The following is a 22,181-nucleotide window of genomic DNA, read 5'->3' as shown; positions in this document are numbered from 1 at the left end:
CACTGAACAATGTGAGAGTGGTGGGTGGAACTGAATAGATGCTCCCTAATCCTCCTGCCCTCTGCACAGACCACATTATGGTTACAAACCATATGCTCCAGCAGCCAACACCTGGGCTGTATAGCAAGTTGGGGGGTTTTGGCATATTCTCATTCTGAAGTGCCTGAAGCTCATTGGGAGAAGGCTATGAGTGTAAACACTTTAACTTTCAAATCACTAACATTATCAGCTAGAAGAGAACAAAGACTCCAGAAAGACATGTGGACTGTCAATGGAAGCAGCAGTTTGTAGTGTAGAGCTGTAAGTGAGGCTGAAGTCAAGGGCTATTGGGACAGTTTTGGGGACTTCAAGCGGAAACATTAAACCCTCTTCCTGCACACGTACAGCAGTACTGACTTCGGCACAACAGTCCTGTAAAGAAAATACCACAATGTTGTACCCTTTGCATCTTCTCTAAGTATCTGTAATTCAGAGAATTAAGGCAATACTTTTAACTCTGATGCACTGATAAATCTAACCACAAGACATTTCTAACATGAATGGATTTCCACCCCTCCACTTTGGAGAGAGGGACATAGCAGATGAAGAAAGCACCCTGCACAGCCCATGGCTTCAGATGAATACACAACTGCAATTCATTCAAGCTGTTTGGCCAACATCAGAAACCATGAGATCCAAGCCTGATTAGTTATTAAAGAGAGAGAAGAACCCTTGAATTGAGTTATAGCATTTTTGTTAGCTACTAAGTAATTTTATTTTTAACACATGCTACATAATTTGCAGTGTTTGTTGTAACTAATTCTTTACTTCTGGTTCTTCTCCTGAAAAAACTAATTACATCTACTGCATCAAATTACTAAAACTACTTACATAAAATAATGTATTTTGCCAAATGAATGCACGAGAGCCAAACCTATCAGTAATAAAGTTTCACTGAATAGAATTCAATTCTACAAACCATACTATAGAATAAAAAAATTCTTACGCTCACTGAGTCAAAGGCCAGCACACTGTTTGACAGAAAATGATTACCAAATTTACAACAGGTCAGTGGTAAAAGGTTACAAAACAGAGTTAAGGTGTGATTTCACAATTGGCACGAGTCATTTTAAGCTTACACATCTGCCAAAACAGACCTTCTCATTATCCACGCATTGCTTCCATCCTTTCCATCTGCTGGCATTCACACGCACCTGAAAACCTAGCGAGCTGTCCAGAGATTTTCAGCCAGGTAAGTATGAAACAGCTTGCTGGAAGGCACTAGGATTGCTGGTGTTGACTGCGTAGCAGGAGATGAAGACAGAACTTTCCCTTTTGGCATCAGCATAGAACTTGGATCACATTAGGCTGTGTATTTATGATGGTCTTCAAGGAGTATTTACCAGGATAAATTTTCTGCCTCCAAGCACAGGTACAACCATGGTAGAACAGGGCCAGAAACACCATGAAAGTAACACAGACATTTCCTTTTTTCCTTAAAATCTAATTTGTCCTTCATATGACTGCAGGGCTCAATATATTCAACTATGTATCCCAACCCTCTTTATTTTTTATGTAGTTATAGTTATATTCAAAAATATAACTACAAGAGCATATACAGACAGGACAGTATTAAAAAAAAATAAATCTGATAATGATGGAGCCAAGGAAGTGAAGTAACTAGAAACACATGCAACAGCACTGAACACTACTTACAAGAGCTCACTGGTAGTAAAATTTGATGGTGGGACTTTATTGTTTGTTTTAAAAGATAAACTCACTAAACAAAGGTATTCTGAATGTAATGTATTGCTTTTATTACCACAAGGATTAGAAACTACAGGCTCAGATTGCATTTTCCAGTTGCCATAAAACATTAGGCAAAAAGACTTCCTGTGTGCCAAGAACAGTTGAGCATTACTGCAGTCCTCAGGTCTCCATCCAAACCCAAAACATCCAACAAAAATGAACCATAAACTACCGCAGTCTACTGCTCTCCATGTTTTCAGGGTAACAAAAACAACAAAAAAAAAAAAAGCCAGAGAACTGACCTGACCTCAATTTAGCAATTTACCAAAGCACCACTCTCAGACAACTCCATTAGACCAAGAATTGCCAGTATTTATACACAGACCACACGAGATCAAGACTTCCCAAAAACAGAAACACAAGAACAAAGAAAAAGGGAGCAATAATCAAATTAAACAAGGACTGACACAAGTAAGAGCTAAGACCAAAAAAATGCAGCTGAATGGAACAAGCTAGATTACAGGAGAATGGTCGTGATCCTCTCCCCTTCTCACTCCTACAGCTACTAGCACCTATAGACAGGGCATTTCTCTTTGGGTTTTGGTAAGGGTAGACATAAGGACACAAATGCAATCATAAGACTCTGAACAACCCTACTGACATATTAGGTTTTGGGTTTTAATATTGAAACTTTAGATAATCTAAGTATCAAAACTTTAAACTCTGCTGACAAATAGTCTGAGGTTTGAACAAACAATACCAATTCCTTCCAAGTTACCTTAAAGATCACTATAAGTTTACATTCAAAACACAGTAAACCCAGAGAGATTAAAAAAAATAAAATACTTTTAGGCTGGTTTTGACTGTGCTGTTGTGACTTTAAGAACAGATGTTTGGGTAACAGGGCCACTGCCATCTCAGCCATGCTGTGCTTCTCAAGCCATTTCACATTTCATTAGGCAGAATCAACTGAACTTCCAGCAGGAATGAAAAACACCAGGGCGACCCTTTACTGCAGAATACTCACATACTCGCTGCAGTCCTTCTAGATGCATGCAAGCACTTGGCATATTGAAATTTTACTGACACTATGGTCAGATTTTACCATTTCTATGGAGAGCTAGTAAAATCAAAACTACAGAAATGCCTTACTGGCACAGCCATTAAAAAGGCACAGCAGATCATTTTATTCTTCCCGTTTTTTACTACTAATATATTCCAGAAACAAGACATAGTGAGCTGCATGTAATTATCTTACTCAATTTCCATACAACGGACATTTCTTTTATTGCATAAACCCACATATTCCCATCTTCTCCTTTAAAAATGGAGACAGTGAGTGGTTTAAGTAATTACAGCTGTCATGGATGGTTTGACAAATAACTTTTCTGCTCAATGTATGCTTTAGGCCACTGGGAAAGCTGTCAAATAATGACATCAGACCTACATTAATGCTGGCAAAATGCAACTGTGCTTCCTTTCACATTTCACTCAGGTGGTTTATAGCCCTTCCTTTTCCTATCCCGTGGTCAAGAACATGAGTGGAATGAACAAGTGGGTTATAAGTTAGATAAAATGAGGAGAGATAAAGAATGTTAAATGAATGCATGAAAGAAAATTGAAAGAAAAAGTATGAAAGCATGTTGTCCATTTGATAATGAAGGAGCTTGCTCATTCTTCATCATCAATGAGCTTTGTAAACCTGAGTCACTTCCTAAAAGTTCAATTAAGGGAGGAATATAAAATAATGAGATACTCTTTCAGTATCTTAAGTTATTACTATACTGAATTTCTTGCACATCCCCCACATATGAGAACATTAGATTTATTATTGCCACAAGGATTATTAGCATCACACACTGTAGGGACTTACCTTCCTGCTAAACCATGCCAAAGCTTTCCAGCACAGACCATCCCATCTTCAATTTGATTTTATCTGTGATCTTAATTCCAGTCGAAGTACAAAACAACTAGAAACTCACTACTGCTTTTACTACCTGTGGAAGTTATATGGTCCGTTCTGAGAGTAACCTTGAGCATTGATCTAGGTTTTAAAGGTCACATGTGGGTTTTCATCATCTGGATGATAGTGCCCAGAAATAGCCAAGGCTCTGACATGACTAGAGAATCTACTTTCCAGTGAAAAGTTTAGGGACTATAGAAAATTATTAATGAGGAACTTAATTTTTCCGCCTAAAAGAAATGCTGTATTGAGTTCATAAATAAAGTGCAGCAAACCTGACCTGGTTTTGCTGCTCTGGTGACTGTTTAGTGAGTGGTTAACAATGGTACCTAGAAGCAGTTATGGCCTGAGCACCAGGGTTAGTATTAGTCAAATCTGAACCCATACAAGGTACAAAGAAACGTGATCTTCCCATTGATTTAACATCTGAAAATGCATCTTATGGCTGACATCACCCACCATCAACCTCAAAATCCACATAGAGCACCCAACTAAACTTGATCAAACCTCTGATCTCTAACACCCTGTTCCTACTGACCCCCTTTGCTGGTTCACCTGCATTGAGAACAGCTTCCAAGCAAGGCCAGTGGCTCTGTTGGGGCTTCAGGCAGTGTGAGATCCTGGTTTTCCAGAAGGATAGTTAGGTTAACAAGGGATGTGATTCATTCCCACCTCATAAGCATCAGGGTGGTTACACTGATATGCAGTTACTTTTATTGCTACAAGAATGGGATTGAGCTGTATCAGTATATGATTCACACTAGAGAGGTGTCTATTAAGGTACACACGGAGGAAGGATTCTACATCATTGTTTCATCGCCAGTTTTGTAACTGAATCTGTAATTTGGGAGCAATTCCAGTCTTTTTTATGAAACACAGACACGCATGTCTCATGTGCTTGGAGTCTGTGGCACAGCATGTAGGAATGCTCTTGGGAGTCTAAAGTGTGGGCTGTTGTTTAAAGTGTTTACTTTAAGTGTTTATAACACCTAATACACAAATACATTATATCATATTATTTGTGGCTAGTCCCATACAAAAGAATTGTAAGCCTCCCATGAACAAAACTCTGCCAAGCATTATTTAAAACAAAAAATGCCACAGAACAGACCATGCTAAAAAAAAAAAAAGCAGCACAAAATGAAGTTATTCACAGCAGCCTTCAAAACAGAGAATTTGAACATAATGTGTGTCCTCACACACACTCAATAAGCTTTGCTTTTTACAACTTAAGAACAGTTCTAGCTTTTTTCTAAGGTTCATTGTGATGATAAATGCACAAAAGTGTACGCCATGCACTGCTGCTTATTAGCATTTAATGCTTCTTGAACAACTACAATGCAAATATTCATCACAATAGATGGGAACCTTGGTGGGAACAAGAATTCCCACAAATTGTTTAAGAGTACAGTAAATGAATAGTATTATAAACAAAAAGCCCAAACTCCTCACAAATGTGTATGCTGCATTTGCTTACAGATTAGTCCCCTACACATTCATTGTGCAACTGTACTCGTTCACAAACAAAACAAAAAACACCCCAAAAATTTATATCCCAACAAGAAGTGTTTTCTATGTAGAGATACGTTCAAGACAAGTAAACCACTGTTGTCTCAAGGTTTGCTTGAGTTTCCATGAGTGTTTGTTAGTGACAGATTTTTGCATAAGTAGGATGCTACAGGACAGAACATGAAGTCAAGACAATTTCAAAGAAAGTTCCATTTTGAATTACTTAACTTACAGTGTAACCAACACACTTACTAACAAACATGGTAACATATAAAAAAAGTGATGATGGAAGGTTATTTCTAAGCTTTCAAGCTACAACTCAATACTAAAAAGTCTAAATGACTAGATTTCAAAGCTACAAACAGATGGCATGCTGACACCTTTTAGAGTTACTTTGACTTCACTTATGCAACTGCACAATCAAAATAAACTAAATCTGATCTATATCATGTATTAAGATTTCTACATCCTGCACAAACTCTCATTTTCCAAGTCTCACCTCTCTATTTAGTACAGTAATATGCAAACACAAATATGTTTTCACTTCTGATCAAAGTACTTACAAAGTATACATTTTTTAGTCTATTTGTATGAATACTTTTAAGGAACAGAGAGGACAAAAGCCCTATTGCTTACTATACCTTGTAAAGTAATTAATTATCTTTAATATCCTTAAATCCATGTTATAGAGGAGAAAAAACGAAAGGGCTGTGATTATATTCACAGTATCTTTCATACCTTCTTATGGCTGTTTGAAATTACAGTAAGAGATGCATAAGAGCTTATAGAGCTTACAATAAATAGTTTCTTTGGCACACACACACCTGACAGCCCTTCTTGGAAAGCTGTTTTCCCGTGTCAGCAGGACAAGATGAGAGATTGTAAGGGTACACATATATGTGTATACACCTTCACGTATAGATGTATCAGAGCAAGACTGGCTTAAACCACAGCAGTAAGCAGCAATACTGAGAAAAACTTCACAACACTTTTTAAAACAGTTCCCCATAAAAGAAACATTTTACAGCAGAGATAATAAAGAAAAAAAAAAAACACCTAGAAATGGGAGAGATCTCATCAGACGGGCAGAGGAAGAACCCTGCCACAGCTCCTCCATCCTGCCTCAGCCGAGGAGAGGAAGGGCGGAGAGCGAAGGAAGGAGGCGAAACCAGCTTCACTTTAACGAAGAGACAGCAAATCGGTCACCTCAGACTCAGTCCTGAGCGGGGGGCTGGGTGGGTAGCCCAGTCCAGCTGGACCCCCAGACCCTCTCGGAGAGCCCCTGCTCCCCTTCCCCGCTGCCTCGCCCCCCTCACGCCCTGTCCCTCACCAGCCTGGGTGGTGTCGCTCAGATCGTGATTGGCGGCGCTGGCCCGCGGATAGTCCCGGAGCTTCCTGCCGCTCAAACTGAGGGTCCCGCTGACCGCCGCTTCTTCTAGGGCTCGGTCCAAGGAGCGGCTCCAGGAGCCGGGAGCCGAGGGACCGGGCGGAGCGGGACAAGCCGCGGGCATCGCGGCAGAGCCGCCCTCCGGCGCCGCCATTTCCCCGCCACAGCCCGGCCGGACAGCGCATGCCAGAGCGCGCGGCAGGGGCGCATGCGCAGCCGCCGCCCGGCGGCCCCGGGACCGCGCGGGCAGCGCGTCCGCCCGAGCCCAGCGGAGCCGGCCTCGCCTCAGGCCGCGTCCTGCCGCCCGCCTCGGGCCAGCCGGCGTGCCCCGGGCCCCCGGACACACCTGGGCACCTGCTGAAACTGCTAAAAAATGATAGTGGTCCCGCCAACGTGCGATGTCACAGGTTGGTTTCTGGGTGAGCATCGCTCACAGCTGCTGGGTGTCGGGTCCGTTCCAGCAGCAAAACAAGGATAGAGCGCGCAGATCTCCGCTACGTGGGAAATGTAACAACTGCTTCACGTTTTTTAACTAAAGGATTGATGACATTAAAAGGCCACACCCTTTGCGACATGTTAATAAATGCCATCTTTCCCAGCTGCTTCCACTGAACCCACCTGATACTGCAGCCAACACACCTGAGCTGATAATGAAGAACAAAGGCAATGCAATAATCAAGTAACAAGACAATAACAATTTTTAACGCATTATCAAATATATTTACAGGCAGTATTTTGTCCTGCACTGACAATTAATAGCAGCATTTCCACTGCTTTGTGCCTCCTGCTGGCACAGCACTCCCACAAGGCGTTGATGACAGCGACTCTCGCCATCAAGACATGTCCCAGCAACAATCGGTGCTTAGGCTGACACATCTGGTACTCTCACCACACCAAACCACTGAATTAGGCAGTGCTACTGAAACATTAATTAATAGCTGACACATTTAAATACAAGTGAGCCTCTACAGTGACACTCCAAGAAGTGCTCCCTTGTCAGTGTATAAAGCTGAGCAAGGAGTCCGAGTCCCCTTTTAAGTTAGGTTGCTTTCTGCTGTATTTTTCAGAATATTTACTAAGAATTTGATCGGTAAGAACCCCTTGCAAGCTATCAGAAAATTCACATAACCAGTATATTGCCCATGTGGTTATAACAGGAACAAGACAATATGAAACCTGTAACTTTTTATTAAAAAAAAATTAACAGCTTCAGAATAGATCAAATGTAATAACTTCTCCAAAAAATACCAAAAGGTACAGTGTAAAGCATCTTCTCATTAAATACAAATTAGCATTTTTGATGCACTGCATCAATGTTTTGCATCTAGGCCGATGCAAAAGAATTTTTTTTGTTGCATCCTGGCACATGGAAAACGTATACACTGAAACAGGATGACTGACTACACTTTACCTACTTAAATTTTAACAGTGGGACATTCATTAAAAAAAATAATTCCTACTAGTCATTAAGAAAGAAACCTTAACACCATTACATTTAGTTTACTTCTGCTAAGGTATATTTTTCAACATTGAAAATATGGGTTTAAGTCCTATTTAGCATCAGAGTGCATTTTGACTTCAAAACTATACAAAAAAAATGAAAAGCCCTTCTGCTGTCAAGTGCTCTTCAAGGTTGAAGTTGCCAGTATATGCAAGTTAACTTGGAATATGAGATAAAAATGCAAGAAAACCAACTCTGTTCAAATGTAAATTCTTCAAGAATGTGAAAATGAGTTAAACCTGCTTCAAACACCATAAACATTCCCGGATGCAGCAAGCCAGCCACTCTTCTACCTGACTGTACCTAACCCTCCTCACCAAAGAGCAGTGTCAAGATCATCAGTGCCTGGTCTCAAAGCAATTCTGAAGATGTGCCTCAGTTTTGGGGATTATATAAATATATATTGAGGATGCCCCAGTTGTTACTGTCCTGCAGATTCTGATACACAGAGCTATGCTTAAAGCAGGTGGCTACATGTTCCTGCTAACACCTTACATGTGCTGGCAAAATGAGGGCTTTTCTCCAGCAACATTCCTCAGTTTCAATTTCCAGATGTCTTACCACTTCAGATCAGTTTCACATCTTACCTCTCTTTGGTACAAACAAACAAGTGCCATGAGGTTGCTTGCCTCCAGCTACTTTTAAGAGTTAGAGAAAACCCTCTGGGGCAAGGTATGCAGAATGAGAATCCTGTATCTGGGAGGGTAAGAAACTCTACTGTACTGATGACTTCCTTGTGAATTGCTATTATTTTTTCCTATTGAATTATTCATGAAGTTATTGCATTAAGTTTGTAAAAAACCTTTCAAAAAGAAATAAAAATCAAAAGTTCAAGAAGGAAAGGAGACAGAGAAGGATGATGCAGTTGAGCTATTTAGAATATAGAGGACTCTCACACTGCCTCTGCAGTATTCCTCCAATATGGTATATGATCTGGACCACTTTTAAGGATAAGAGTAGAATAGTCTCCATCCCAGTTACAAGTTTTGGGTCTCAGCTAACAGCTTTATTTGTGAATGTGAGGATGCAAAACAGTTTTCAAGAAAGGAAAAATATGGAACTTTAAAAGCACAAAGAAGTACAGAACCAATGCTCCCATGAAAAATACCGCTACATCGCTACCAAAGTATCCATGGACTGAGGCTCTGTGCTAAACTGGGGTCTGAAAGAGAGCTCAAAGGCAGTCCCTAAAAAACCCTAAAATGGGGTTTGTAATTAAACACTTAAACAATCTTTACCATAACAGAGGGGTCAAAGAACTCAGCTGGGCTACAGAATCTTTTCCAACCAGGTGATGGTGCCACTATGCTGGATCAGTTTCTCTCCACTTTTTCTCCCTCAGGGTATCAAGTCTTTTACCATTCCAAGTAAAAGTAATAGACATAGCTCTGCAACCATCTTAACAAGATGTCTGGAGAATTCTTGTGACATATGCTGTATTCTTCTGCCCACTTTTATCTCAGGGTTCTAGGTAGGTGGGTTCAATGCCCAAGTCCATCTGCCAGGTTAGCCCACTGTTACAAAACGGCTTCCTTTGTTCTGAGACAGTGCTGTCCTCTGCTCCTTCAGGATCCCAAATCGTTCATTCAATGTCATCCCTGTCTGAAAAATAAAGTAATTTAACAAAAACCTTAAAGGTGTTGGGTTAATTTAATCAATGTGATGGAGACAGAATACTTTTTTCTTCTGTCTGTATCATGACTTGACTCTTTAATTTCCTCACTTGGATTTTTTGTCACTTCCCACACCACTTAAAAATCAGATTGGACACATCAAGAACTTGCATTTTCAGAATTCATTAAGAGCACAAGGTATGTAATGTCAATACTCAAAGCCTACTCAAAATATTTTAAGTTCAACTGAGGACAGACAGAAAAATGGAACTTTCAGTACACATTTCCCCACACAGATTCTATGCAACTTTAATAAATGCAACATGTTCACCATTTTAATGCAGGTTGCTTTCCAGTTTACTCAACTAAGGGAGCAGGCTGGAGTCTAATCAAGAAGTTCGATAAATTTTACACTACAGTAGTAAAGTATTTTTGAAACAGTTCTTATTCCTGGGTGGAACAAACAGAGATCAATGCCTTGACTTCCATGCAGTTTTCTACAGCTGGCACTAAGGAGCTGATTACAAGAACAACAGCAAACTCTGTCACCCTGTAAGAATTCCTTCAATGACAGCATTAGGATTGCTGCACCAAATCACCTGTCTTCATGAAACTCGTGAAAAATTGCCCACCTTTCAAGCCTTTACATGATCACATTATTATTATTTTTCCTAGATGGACAGCAAAAGTTGCCTTATAAATTTGGCTGTCAGGGTTCCAGGTAGGTCTCACAGCTGAAAGCAGCTCATCACTGAATTATTCACAGTTGCTGATGCAAATACAGCAGGAACACCAGAAGCCTTTTAGAAATATTCAACATTTTAAATCCCATTTAAATCATGTGGGCATGCAAGGCATGAACTAGAAGAACAGGAACAGTGAGTTTAGCTACTTGCTTGAAGTTACACAGTGAGTTAGCGGAAAGACTGGAAGTGGAAACAAGAAGTAGTCACTAGTTCTCTCTTTCTGTCACTTGTGAGTCTAGGAGGAAAGTGCCTCACTGGCTTTTACTGGTCATGAAACTACTTCCACAGTTATGAGAGGAAAATTGCATTTACCTGTTTTCCAACACTATTTATATCAAACTGCAATGGAACCCCTTTTGGAATCTTCTTCTCTTCAGATTGGTCCCTCTTCATCAGAAATGGTGGAACAGGACTACGAGTTAATCGTAATTTCTGGGAACTGTAAAAGAAGAACGTTATAAAGGACATGATGAACATGTGTTTTATGCAAAAAAGACTTAAGGCTCACAGAGGTATGAATTTTTCATCAAAATATTTGATCAGGCTGGCTAAAGAGCTGGAGGGCACAAATTCAACAAGGTAAGTCAGGCTGAACTAAAAAAGGGACTATTTGTTATTGTTATCAGACAGGAAGATCCCAGCAGGAAACCATCTTACTTTTTATCTGCAATTCTACTGACAAATGTGTAATTTGTGGTTAATTAATCCTATAAATACAAAAAATAAAAATTGGTACAGTATTCCTCACTGATAAAATGCTACCAAGTAAGTGCTACTCAAGACATTTTTAAAATATATCACCTGTTAACAACAGTACCATCAACTTCCCAAACACAACACTCTCTTTAAGCACAAGTCCAGCAGTACTTTTCTGAATCAGGGAGGAACTGTTACCATCATTCATCAAGTAGGTGCTCATTCATTTCCACTCAGAGGCAGAAAACAGCTGTGAAATGGCCTGATTTGGAAAGGACAGACAAGGTGAAAATCTACCAGCCCACCACTCTTTCACTCTGTACATATCCAACTCCCAGCTGGGAGGTGACGTGTAAGATCCAGCTGTGATATTCAAACACTGCTCAGAAGTACTCAGAAAGGGGCCAGACTTAGAAGCTTTCACAAGAAGCTGTGACTTTGAGGTCACCTGAAACATGACTTGTAAGGAATGTACTAAATGATTCAAAGCAGCAATTTAATTTATGTTCAGAACATTTCAGAACTTATCTGAAAACTCACATTGGGCTTATGATTGCTCCTGGGTTGTCAATAGACACAGTCAGGATCCCTCCACTTGTGCTAGAGGTTCGCCATCTAGTTTGAAAACACAAAAATCACTTACAAAAATTGTGCAGAGATTTCAGTCACAGTATCTTTAAAGGTATGTCCAAAATATTGGCCAGCAATGAATGTGAAAGGTTTCAGAATTCTGGCCAGTAAAAAGACCACATGCAGCTACAAGAAACTTGGCTACTGATTCTTGTACCTTTTGCATTACTCACACCTATTCAGGAGAGCACTAAATCACATGCTGTGGAATGCACCAGAACTACAGCACTGACCCAAGAGTTCACTCTTTTAAAACATTCGGTTTCCGTGCCACAGGTGGGGCCAAAATGGCCAACAGAGCAAATTCAAGAGGTGACAGACTGCACTCTGTAGCACCTGCTGCTTTCCTCAGCCTGCTGTGTTCCCAAGAAACACCCTGCAAAGAGCCCAGCAGGCAGAGAATGATATGGGAAGAGCCGAGTGGCCTCATTTGGCTCTGCCTTTTTCATTTCTAAACTGCTTCACAAGCTTATATCCATATTAAATAAAAGGAAAATTACAACAAGAGCTCAGGAGAACACTGTAATTTGAATTTTTTTTCCCGTCTATGCAGTATGCATGAGGGCTAGAGATTAGTCTGATCCTCTTACCACCTTCCCCCTCATTCCTACCAGTATCTTATGCAAACCAACTCCTCCTGGATAAATTAGAAGATAATTTAGGAAATAACTGAGAATAGGGGGAGGATCACTGTCACTCTAGTTGATGCGCCTAGAGGGGAAAAAACCCACCCCCTTCTATTATCATAGCCAGGAAGTCTGAGCTAAAATGAGAATCTTATGTGTTACAAAACTGAAATTCTCCAAATTAGATACTTACTGACGAGTTCTCTTTACTGTCTGATTATCAAGATCATCTGCTGACTGCACTTGGGCCTGCACCTGAAAACACATCAATACAGACACCAGATTTGAATACTGTTTCAATTCCTATTGCAGAAGCTGGAAACACGGAAGTGCAAAACCAGAAATTTAAAACTGTTTGTACACTCTGCACAAACAGTCAGAGGGACTTCAAAGACAAGAGTCCTGTTACCTCCGTAAGACATTTTAAAGAAATTACTTTAAGAACACAAAATTATTTAAACAAAACTGCCAACAGAGCAATAGCAACATTTTGGAGGACTATGTCAGCCTAAGATACATCAAAATGTTACTACACTAGCAAGTAAAGTCTGTCTAGCTTCTGATCCCATCTGTAATTTTGCAATCCATCTGGAAGGACAGCTACTTACAGTCACAGCTATGGTAGATGTAGAATGAGGGCACAAATAAAAACCAAAACCACCACTCTTCATTCACTGTGCACTCTCTAAGCTCTTCATCCTACTAAAAGTAACTAAGAAATCCTTAAGTAACCAAAATAAATGAAATAAACAACCCCAAAATAACTAAAAAATCAAAGCAAAGCAAACCATAATCAGATTCTAAAATGCGCTTCTGCTCTATTATTCACCTGAAGGCAACTTCTGAAAGCTGGACAGTGCTAACAATAACTTTTAAAATGAAAAATTACTACCTTGCAATTGCCCTCAAACACTGACAAGTTCCATGCCCTCAGAATTGTTCAATTAAACTGGAATGTGAAGCAAGACTCAATGGATTACAGTAACTAAAGAGAAGGAGTGAACTTCCCTAGAAGAACCTGTAGCTATTTCCCAGTGCAACTAAAGTTTCTGCTCAGATCTGATATTTGAAGTTGATTCATTAATGTCAGTGTTACAGGTTAGCTTAAAACCTGTGGCCTAACTGCCTTGTTCTTTTGGGAATTTGTATTACCTACCTTCAGGCCCCTTCTAAACAGGAAAGTTGCTTGACGAGTATCTTTCTGCTGATTGAGTTTGTTTCCAATTCTGACAAAAGTGGATGGCAAGTTATTCCTGTAATATTTATTAAAAAATATAGTTATAAAAGGCTCCACAGGGAACACCTTAGAGAGACTACTATGGAAGTCAAAAAAGTGCCCGAAACACCCATACAGAAATCTGTAGCACTGACTCTTCAAGGCTCAATGCTTCAGTTGGGTTAAGCTCATTGTCCACTAGGAATGAAACACATTACTCATAAATGGTGAAATCACTGCTGGTACATAGAGGCCTAATGTTCATAATCACAGGACAATATGGTAATTAGTTTTGCTTTTCATTTTGCTCAGTAGCCTCCAGAACTTTAAATATTGTTATGAATATTTATATTTATAAATAAAAATTTATTTATATACATAAACATATATTATATCTAATATAAATATATAACAAATATAAATATAATATTCATGAATATTATATTTATAAATATTAGATGAAATAAAAATTAAAATTGCTATGTATAAAGGAAGTTTGTTTACAGTTTTTACGATACAGTCAAATAGTGAAACCCTTTATCATGGAGACCATTTCAGTTGCAGTTTATAACATGTTAATTCCAACACAAACAAAACATGCAATGGCTTCCCTGAAGCTGCAGATGGCACCAGTTTCCACAAAAGTGTTTAGAAAGTTCACTAAACCATGGCTGACACTTCTGAGATATCAAAATCCACAGCAGCCATTTCCATATAGAATCATAAAACACAGAATGGGTTGGGTTGGAAGGAATGTTAAAGATACTCTAGATTCAACCTTCCTGTCATGGGCAGAGACACAAGATCAGGTTGCTCAAATAAAGGCTGCCTGTGATTGAAGGCAGAATACCAGGTGCTTACAAATAGAGGTACTTCCTGAGTGCTCTACATCATAACAAACATCTGGCTTTGTATCGAGACCATGTTTGTCACATTCTTGGCTTCCAGATTCGTAGAACTTCACACACAAGGGAGTCTTGGCCATATTGCTACTGCCAGTACCTACTGTCTTCTCTGAGCCTCAGTCCTGTCAAACAAGATTCACTATGCAAAGTTGCCAAGTAGTGTTCAGAAAGCAGGCTTGGTATTTTACCTCCTATTTAGCAGGGTAGGCCTCCTGAGGGCAGGAGCTTGTTTTCTCTGCACTTCAGATTGTCTCTGCAGGTTTGTTTTCCTTTTCAAGACCTGGTAATTCCGCTGTGCATTCTTAAAAAACAATAAACATATACAGCATTATGTATACTGTATGTACACAAACACTTCCTTTTAGTTTCCATTTACAGACTGTGATTAGAATACACATGGTTTTGCCTACCTTTCACAATCTAGTGTAATTTGAAAATACCTTCTTATCATTTCATGAATTCTATATTCTCCACATCCTCAGGAGAAAACAAAAAGCAGCAGACCTTAGCAGTCATTTTTTTTCATTATCATATCTCCCTAAACTGACAAAAATCCATGCTTAGTCTTAATCCATGTCTTAAAATTAGTCTTCTTCATAAATCCAAAGGCAATCCCCATTCTACAATCCTGAATGAGGTGAAGCAGGCAACAATGCACTGGAGCAGTGCAGACAAGGGACCCTACTGATGGAGTTCTAGTATTCCACAAAAACTTTCATTTTTGTTAACAGCAAGTGATTAGCACCTGCAGGTTGGCTGAATCGTTAGTCTCTAAGAAAAGTAATTTTCCTTGTAAAAATACAGTAACTCAGACATATGTTCACACAGAATATACTTCTGTACTTCAACTCTCATGACTTGCAACCCAATTAAGTGTTAGAAACTATTTTCACACCTAGTCGTTATCCAGCCCACTCAAAACAAACAAGAACTCAGCTAACACATTCCCAGTTTGAGAAAAGCTTGTACCATTTGTCTCCATTTCATATTTCGGTAGTCCTGTACTGAAGCACTCATGTTTCATGTTTTTAACCTGTTCTGACATGAATCACCAGGGTTGCATTAATTACCTTCTCACTCAGTGGCTGTCTGTTCAGAGGACTGATTCCTTTGTGTGAACCCACAGCTTTCTTGGCTGCCAGGCCAGTTATGACTCCATAAGAACGCTTCTTCCCTGCTATCTTCTTTCTGCGCCCCAAACGATTCTTACCATAACCTGCAACAAGCACAGAAAGCTCAACAAGTCCTCCTGAAAGAAAAAGATTAATGCTTTAAGATGCCTTGCATCTTAGCACAGCTTATAACTTAACACAAGTTATTTGGCTGCACACTTCAAGCTTTAGGGCAGAGGCCACCACTACACTTGAAGACAATTTGATCACTCAGTTTTTAGCAACTGGCCCAAGCCCAAGCACAACAATGATCAGCTTCTCATACAGAGCACAGTTTTGCTCTAATTAATTACATTAATTTCTGTTGAAAATTTCTTATTTGACGTGCCTGCAGGAAGAACTTAGGAGTCTTCCAGCACAGAAAACTACTAAAATACTCTGAAATAGAACTTCATCAAGTAATGAACAATATAAAACCAAACCAGAGAGTCCCTTAGCTTCCTACCCATTCAGCAAACTTCAAATTACCAGTTTAATTTAAAAGGAAAAAAAACCAAAACAGCTTCAAAGATTATTTTTTTAAACCAGTGGTTCCTAAGACATGACTTAGTTGGAAAGAACATAGCAATTGGCCCACAAAAGCACATCAAACAGCACATGAATTATATCACATTTGAAGTGTTTTCAATTAGAAGTCTGCATGGCAGTGCAGCCAAACAGAGGACTGAAAGCAGCTTTTGAATATAAAAGGCTTCTAAGTCTGAGGTCTGTAGTATCTCCAGTTACCAGGGCTTGATTTACCCTGTCTGGAGTCATTTAGCTTCATGCTATGAATACAGACCATGCTCCAATTTTGTCCCCAAGCAACCTCCCCTCTAGAACCTCAGACTGCAAACAAATTTAAGACTGAGGAGTCAGCTCTCCAGCAACAGACCCATTTAGTTTTAACATATCTGACTTAACAGCATTGATAATAAATCTGTGCTTCCTCATGAGATAGGAGCCATGACATGAGGTAAGCCACTGTTCAGAACCCAGCTCAGATCAATTTGCCATGGAGAACTGCCGTGTACACACATTTTTTGTGTGGTTAGCAAATGTTCTTTTCCAAGAGAAAAGCTGAGAAACAGGGTTGCTTAGGCTGAAAGGGACCTCATGAGTTCTATAAACCAACCTCTGACTGAATAAATGAAAACCTCCAAGTTAGCTCAGGGTGCACAGGGCTTTGTGCAGTTGCATTCTGTGTATCACCAAGGACAACTTCTATTTAAATGAACAATGCTCATCTCTCTGTTTTTACCCCCAAATGCTGAATACAATCTCAGCTCAAGTTCCTCACTTTCCAGAAAGTTTGGCAGCCACTTCTAAAACCACAAGGAACTGAACACTGTTGGTCATTTGTAATTTCTGCAGTTGTCCACAGAGGATTTGCTCCTTATCAGAGTAACTTCAATAACAGAACAACTTCAATAACTTCAACAGAATAACAATAAATCTACTGGTAAGCTACTAATAACTAGAATGCTCACAAGAACTGTTTAATGACACCTTCTGCTTAAAAACAATGTAAGACATTTGTTTTCAATGGGAGAAAATATGCCAAGCTATATAGGAGGGAGCAGTTGAAACTATTCACAATGTTTCAAGATGTCATGAATCTGGCAATTTTACAAAGAAATTGTTTGCTTTTTCCTAGAACACAGGCAGGCAAGCTGGTAAAGTTCCAGTAGAGAAAAGTAACTGCCCAAGACAGTAGTACTTAGAGTCTCCTGTTTATAGATCAAGTTTCTCCTAAAATTCTAAATCATAATACTTGTTTCTTTTGTGCCCTTTTGGTGGTAAACAACTGCACTTGACAACTGCAGTCATAAACAGAGCCTACATGTTTGATAAGCTAGAACTTAAATTCACTTACTCTTCACCCACACAAATATCCTCACACTTGGGCTGAGAGATGAAAAATTTTTTCCAGCCCTGCGACCAATTTACTGGAGATGTACAAGTAACACAGTTGTGTGGGCCTGCATAGATACCAAAACTCCTCTGAGTCCTGAGTAACACAACATTCCACTGATCCTTAAAGACATTTATGTCTAAGACACAAAGGAGGAGCTGCTGCTACAACAAACACTAAGCAAGACAAAGATAACATAGGGATCATTACGAGTACACCAGACAGTTGTGTCTTTGTTTTAAAGGAATGCTACTAAACAATAAATTGCACGTATTAACCTAAACACCTAATTAGCACATACTGAGGTGGTAAGCTTTCTTATCAGGCAATATTCTTCCATATTTTGTTCATCCTGTACTAATTAGACACTTTTCAAAACTAATTGCAAACAAAACCAGCCTGCACTTTAAGCAGGAGCTATTCATGTACTGAACTAAAGCCTGGGAGTCATTTTAAAACATCTCCTCTTTATCAAAAAAACCCACGAGTTACTCAGGGGAACCTACAGCCAAGCTGTTATTGCACACTATTCCTCTTCTCACTCTCTGCCTATATGACTTTTTCCCCTTTTTGTATTCCGTTGTTAAAACACTGCCTTCCCCTTTTTGTATTCCACTGCAAAAACACTGCCTTAAGAAGGCTGACACAGTACTTCCTTTGCATCTCAAGCTCTTACCAAGAAAAGCCAACTGACACTCACTCTGCACTATCCATTTAAATATTCCTGAGCCAGGATCACAGTCTGCAGTAACAGATACTTTGGGGAGTCCTGTAAAGAGAATTCTACCCAACAAATATGAATATGCTTTTCTTTTGCACAAAGCTTTGAGCTCTGGCAGGGCCTCCACATCTCCCAATAAACAAGCTTTGGCATTAGCACTTGTTCTGTCCGTCTCTGAGAAGGGGCAAGGTATCATCACAATTTCCAAAATTAAAATTAATTTGAAGAATCAGAAAGCAAGCAAATTCTTCCTTGAGTCAAAGACAGTCCCTCAAGCATCTAAGCTCCCTGGTGGCCAAATACATCAATTACTTTCTCACACTGAATCAGAAACAAAACCAAGTATAAATAGATTTAAAATATTCCTGAATTATAATCAGAAGGCACTGTTTGAAAGACACATGAACTGACATGTCAATCCACACATTTCATTATGCCACCTTTCAGCTCAAAATAGATAATGTGGATTCCGTGTTATGTTTGGCACACGCACCTTTCTGCTGTTGGATTCCCCACTTGGAGCCTTGTGAACTGAACTGTTGAGCTCGATTCTGCTGAACACTTCTTTTTACTTTGGGAGAATATTGCTTTCTCTCTTCTTTCTTGTTCAGCTTGATTATATCATCTACAAGAAGAAAAAAGAAAAACTGACATACTGTATAAAATTTGACATAGTGAATAAAAACCCCAAACAGCCTGGAGTCAGAGGAGACAGACCAGTCAATCCTGCAAAGGCAGCACATACAAGTTAAGGTTCCAAAAACATTAGCACTATAAACATCCAGTCCCTGTTCCATCTTATAGAACTTACTTTATAACACAATGCCCCAGCAAAAGGGAAGAAGTTGCATACATCCATAAAATGCAAGACGCGTGTAAGGTCGTGGCATTCAGCCCAGCATTACATTTTAATTTGAATGACTCCATTAGTTTTTGTACACTGTTAAAGAAAATGTAAATCCAATCTCATGCCCAGACTTTGCAGAGTCCTGATAAAATTCCAGCCTTAGTTCCTTCATCCTAAGCTATTTAAAAAAGATCACACAGAGACAACTTGGGCCATCAGTTATCTTCAGATGTTCACCAAGACTGAAATGACAGGGAAAAAGCAAGCAAGACATCTCTCCCCAGGAATCTACAATCCAAAGCAATCACCTAATCTACAGTCCAGGGGAACAATCTCGGACAAGTTATTCATTAGTTCAAAAATATGTGCATGAAACAAGCTAATGAAAAGTGAACATCAGGTCTGTCCAGTGCAAATTATGCTACACCAGTTTGATTTCCTTCACTAAGCTGGTAGCCAGCTCAGGAAAGAAGAGTAAAGCAAGAGGTGTGGCAGCTATTATCTGTCAGCTTGTTTACAAGAACACCTTAAAGGAAACTGTCAAACTGTGTTTACTGCATCTTTATCATGAGAGCACAACTGATAAAAGACGTCATGTTTCAATAGGGAGCCACCCCAAATATGTGGATAGTCTTTTTTCAGTCAAGGAAAGATGGAAATGGGGTTACTGTGTTTGCGGACGAGTTCAAATGGACTCATAAGGGGTAGAACACAGAAAAACAAACCAACAAAAAAGTATAAAAAACAAAAACCAACAAAAATCACAACACTGTTATCCAATGGTTTGTATGCTGTCAAAGGAAAGCTAAGAAAAAAATGAATTTACTTTGCCACAAAAATCTACTAGGACAAGAATACTGGTACAGTTCACTCAGGCTTTGATATCTACACAGTCTTCTTTACCAAAGGGGTTGTCCCTGGAAAAAGAATTCCAAACTCTTTTTATACACAAAGGAAAACCAAAGCCACTTCAAACACTGATTCATGCTTCACAGTTCATCTGCTTCATCTTAAATCAAATTTTTGCAAGTTGCTGCACATGAGGTTACAACTGTTTAAACGAAAGGACTTAAGTTTCAGCTATTCTCTTATATGGGTAAATGAAGGACATTTGGGACTTCATGCATTAGTGGAGTCACTAATGTCACACAATAGTTAGTGGAGTCACACTGAAGCAGTCTTCTGTCTTGCGTGAGATCAGAGACTACAGCTAGAACAGCAGAGTTATCTGGGAACAGTATCAAACTGGAAGCTCAGCTGCACATGAGCTGCACATAACACAACCAAAATGTGTTTAATCTTTATTACTATATGAGAATTTACTCAACATCATGATATCAATCTTAAGATTTCCTAGATTAAAGTCATGTCAGCTTCTTTGATATCACACTAGATGTGGGACTGCATCTTCTCTTTGTTTATACCCGACACAAAGCTTTTACTTAGGGACAGCAGCTGGGGTGACAATGGTCTCATAGCCCCAAAGAAACTTAGAGACACATCCACATCACACCACCACTTTAAAACAACATCCTCATGACACTACAACAGTCCTTTGCAGTCTGCTATTAATTAATGCATTGCTACAGGACATGTAGCAATGACTGACTGAAAGGTTAACTCAGCCAGGAAACATTAGAATATGTGAAAATACAACAAGCCAGGATCAGTAACTCTATTAGCAGCCCTGAAAACAAAGATTCTGTGCAATAGGTAAAAACAGATTTTGTTTTCTATGAATGCTATAGCACTAGTCTACATTCAGACAAACTCTAAACATCATTTCACAAGTTCTCCACTGCCCAAAGAACTCCACTGAATTACTTATAGAGGGAAAAATTGTACAAATCCTCTTATTTTACTGTGGCCCACAAAGAGGCCAAGTCCACCACTAATAATTTCAGTTCAGACTGTGATTCTGCTTTTTGAAGAAAGTCTCCTGATAACACAAATCTATCATGCTCTGGTAGTATCACAGAACAGTCTTGGAGTCTACAAAATCAATTAAATTTTTTTTTCTAATAAAAGTAAACTGGAAGATGCAGTCCATGAACACACCAAATTGTCCCTGACTGTTAAGGGGACTCAGTACACAGCATCACAACAGAATTCTCTGAGATACCTCACTGAAGTATCTACTGTGTGGATATCAGCTTCTCAGACACACTTGAGAGACACAGCTCTGCAGGTTTGTAATGAGTCTGCAACTTCCTAACACACACACACCCCGCAATAGGAGGGCAGAGGACAATGTGGTAGATTGTCACAGGAAACTACGTGGTAGAGGCGATGTCATGCTTGGTGTGACTGGTCTTACACAGCAAAGGGGTTAGACAGGAGACTTGCCACTGCTGACTTCCAAACCTGAGAAGAATAAAAAGGCCAGGCCAGCTGAGAGACCACCAAACCTCACCCATCCCTGTAGCTATGAACGCCAGGTGAGGCCCTGGGACGCTCCCCGAGAGCCACACAGCCTGAGGCTTGCGTATTGAGGGCCTCACTGGACCGAACGCAGGCAGTGTCCCCTTTTTCGGCCTGCTCAGCCCACCAAGCGACACAAAGAGGCCCTGGCTCTTCCCCGCCAAGGATCGCGACCCTCGGATCGCCGCTGTTCCCGGTGACACGCCCGAGACTCGCCCCCGTGCCCAGCCCCCGGCGCCACCCTCGCCCCTCCTGCGCTCTCGCTGTGGGAGGGTCCCGTCCTTTCCCCTCCCCCCCCCCGCCCTCGTTGGTTCCGCCCGCGCCGGTGCCCGGCACAGCCCCGTTGGTTCGTTCCGCCCCTCCCCGTCCCCGGCGCTTGGTTCAGCCCGAGACCCCCGCCCGGACGCCCAGAGCGGCCGCCCCAGTCCCGCTCCTCACCCAGTGACATGTCGATCTTCTCCAGGCTCTCTCCGCCGCCGTGCCGGGCCCCCGCCGCGGCCGAGGAGCCCGGGAGCTGTGCCGCAGCCCCGAACGCGTTCATGGCCGCCTCCCTCAGACCGGGCCGCCCCCAGCCGGGCCCGCGCATGCGCAGCAGCGCCGCCCAGC

At 40.4% G+C, this 22,181-nt stretch overlaps 2 protein-coding genes across 15 annotated transcripts in view; both read right to left on the bottom strand.

The window, feature by feature from the left end:
* Positions 1 to 6,799, bottom strand: part of LRCH3 (leucine rich repeats and calponin homology domain containing 3) — a 62,338-nt gene extending 55,539 nt beyond the window's left edge. For 4 of the 13 annotated variants that reach the window (XM_058843475.1, XM_058843479.1, XM_058843481.1 and 1 more), the window contains exon 1: positions 6,531 to 6,795. In XM_058843475.1, coding sequence (XP_058699458.1) covers positions 6,531 to 6,741 — 211 coding nt within the window. In that variant the 5' untranslated portion in view covers positions 6,742 to 6,795. Of the gene's footprint in view, positions 1 to 6,530 lie in introns of all 13 variants that reach the window. The other 9 variants (XM_058843472.1, XM_058843477.1, XM_058843480.1 and 6 more) reach the window with 4 other exon arrangements.
* A 958-nt stretch (positions 6,800 to 7,757) lies between these two features.
* FYTTD1 (forty-two-three domain containing 1) lies at positions 7,758 to 22,176 on the bottom strand. Of its 2 annotated transcripts, none has more exons than XM_058843530.1 (9): positions 22,014 to 22,176; positions 18,801 to 18,932; positions 15,591 to 15,769; positions 14,709 to 14,821; positions 13,556 to 13,652; positions 12,593 to 12,654; positions 11,684 to 11,758; positions 10,760 to 10,886; positions 7,758 to 9,690 (listed from the first exon to the last, which is right to left on the bottom strand). In XM_058843530.1, the coding sequence occupies exons 1-9, from the start codon at positions 22,159 to 22,161 to the stop codon at positions 9,595 to 9,597; spliced, it is 1,029 nt and encodes a 342-aa protein (XP_058699513.1). In that variant the 5' UTR covers positions 22,162 to 22,176; the 3' UTR covers positions 7,758 to 9,594. The 2 variants fall into 2 exon arrangements, with proteins under 2 accessions (XP_058699513.1, XP_058699514.1); XM_058843531.1 differs by having other exon boundaries at positions 15,591 to 15,736.
* Between the last annotated feature and the right edge of the window lie 5 nt (positions 22,177 to 22,181).

Source organism: Poecile atricapillus, chromosome 8 (genome assembly GCF_030490865.1).
Source record: "Poecile atricapillus isolate bPoeAtr1 chromosome 8, bPoeAtr1.hap1, whole genome shotgun sequence".
Classification (NCBI taxonomy): Eukaryota; Metazoa; Chordata; class Aves; order Passeriformes; family Paridae; genus Poecile; species Poecile atricapillus.
This window is presented reverse-complemented; position numbering and strand designations above follow the sequence as displayed.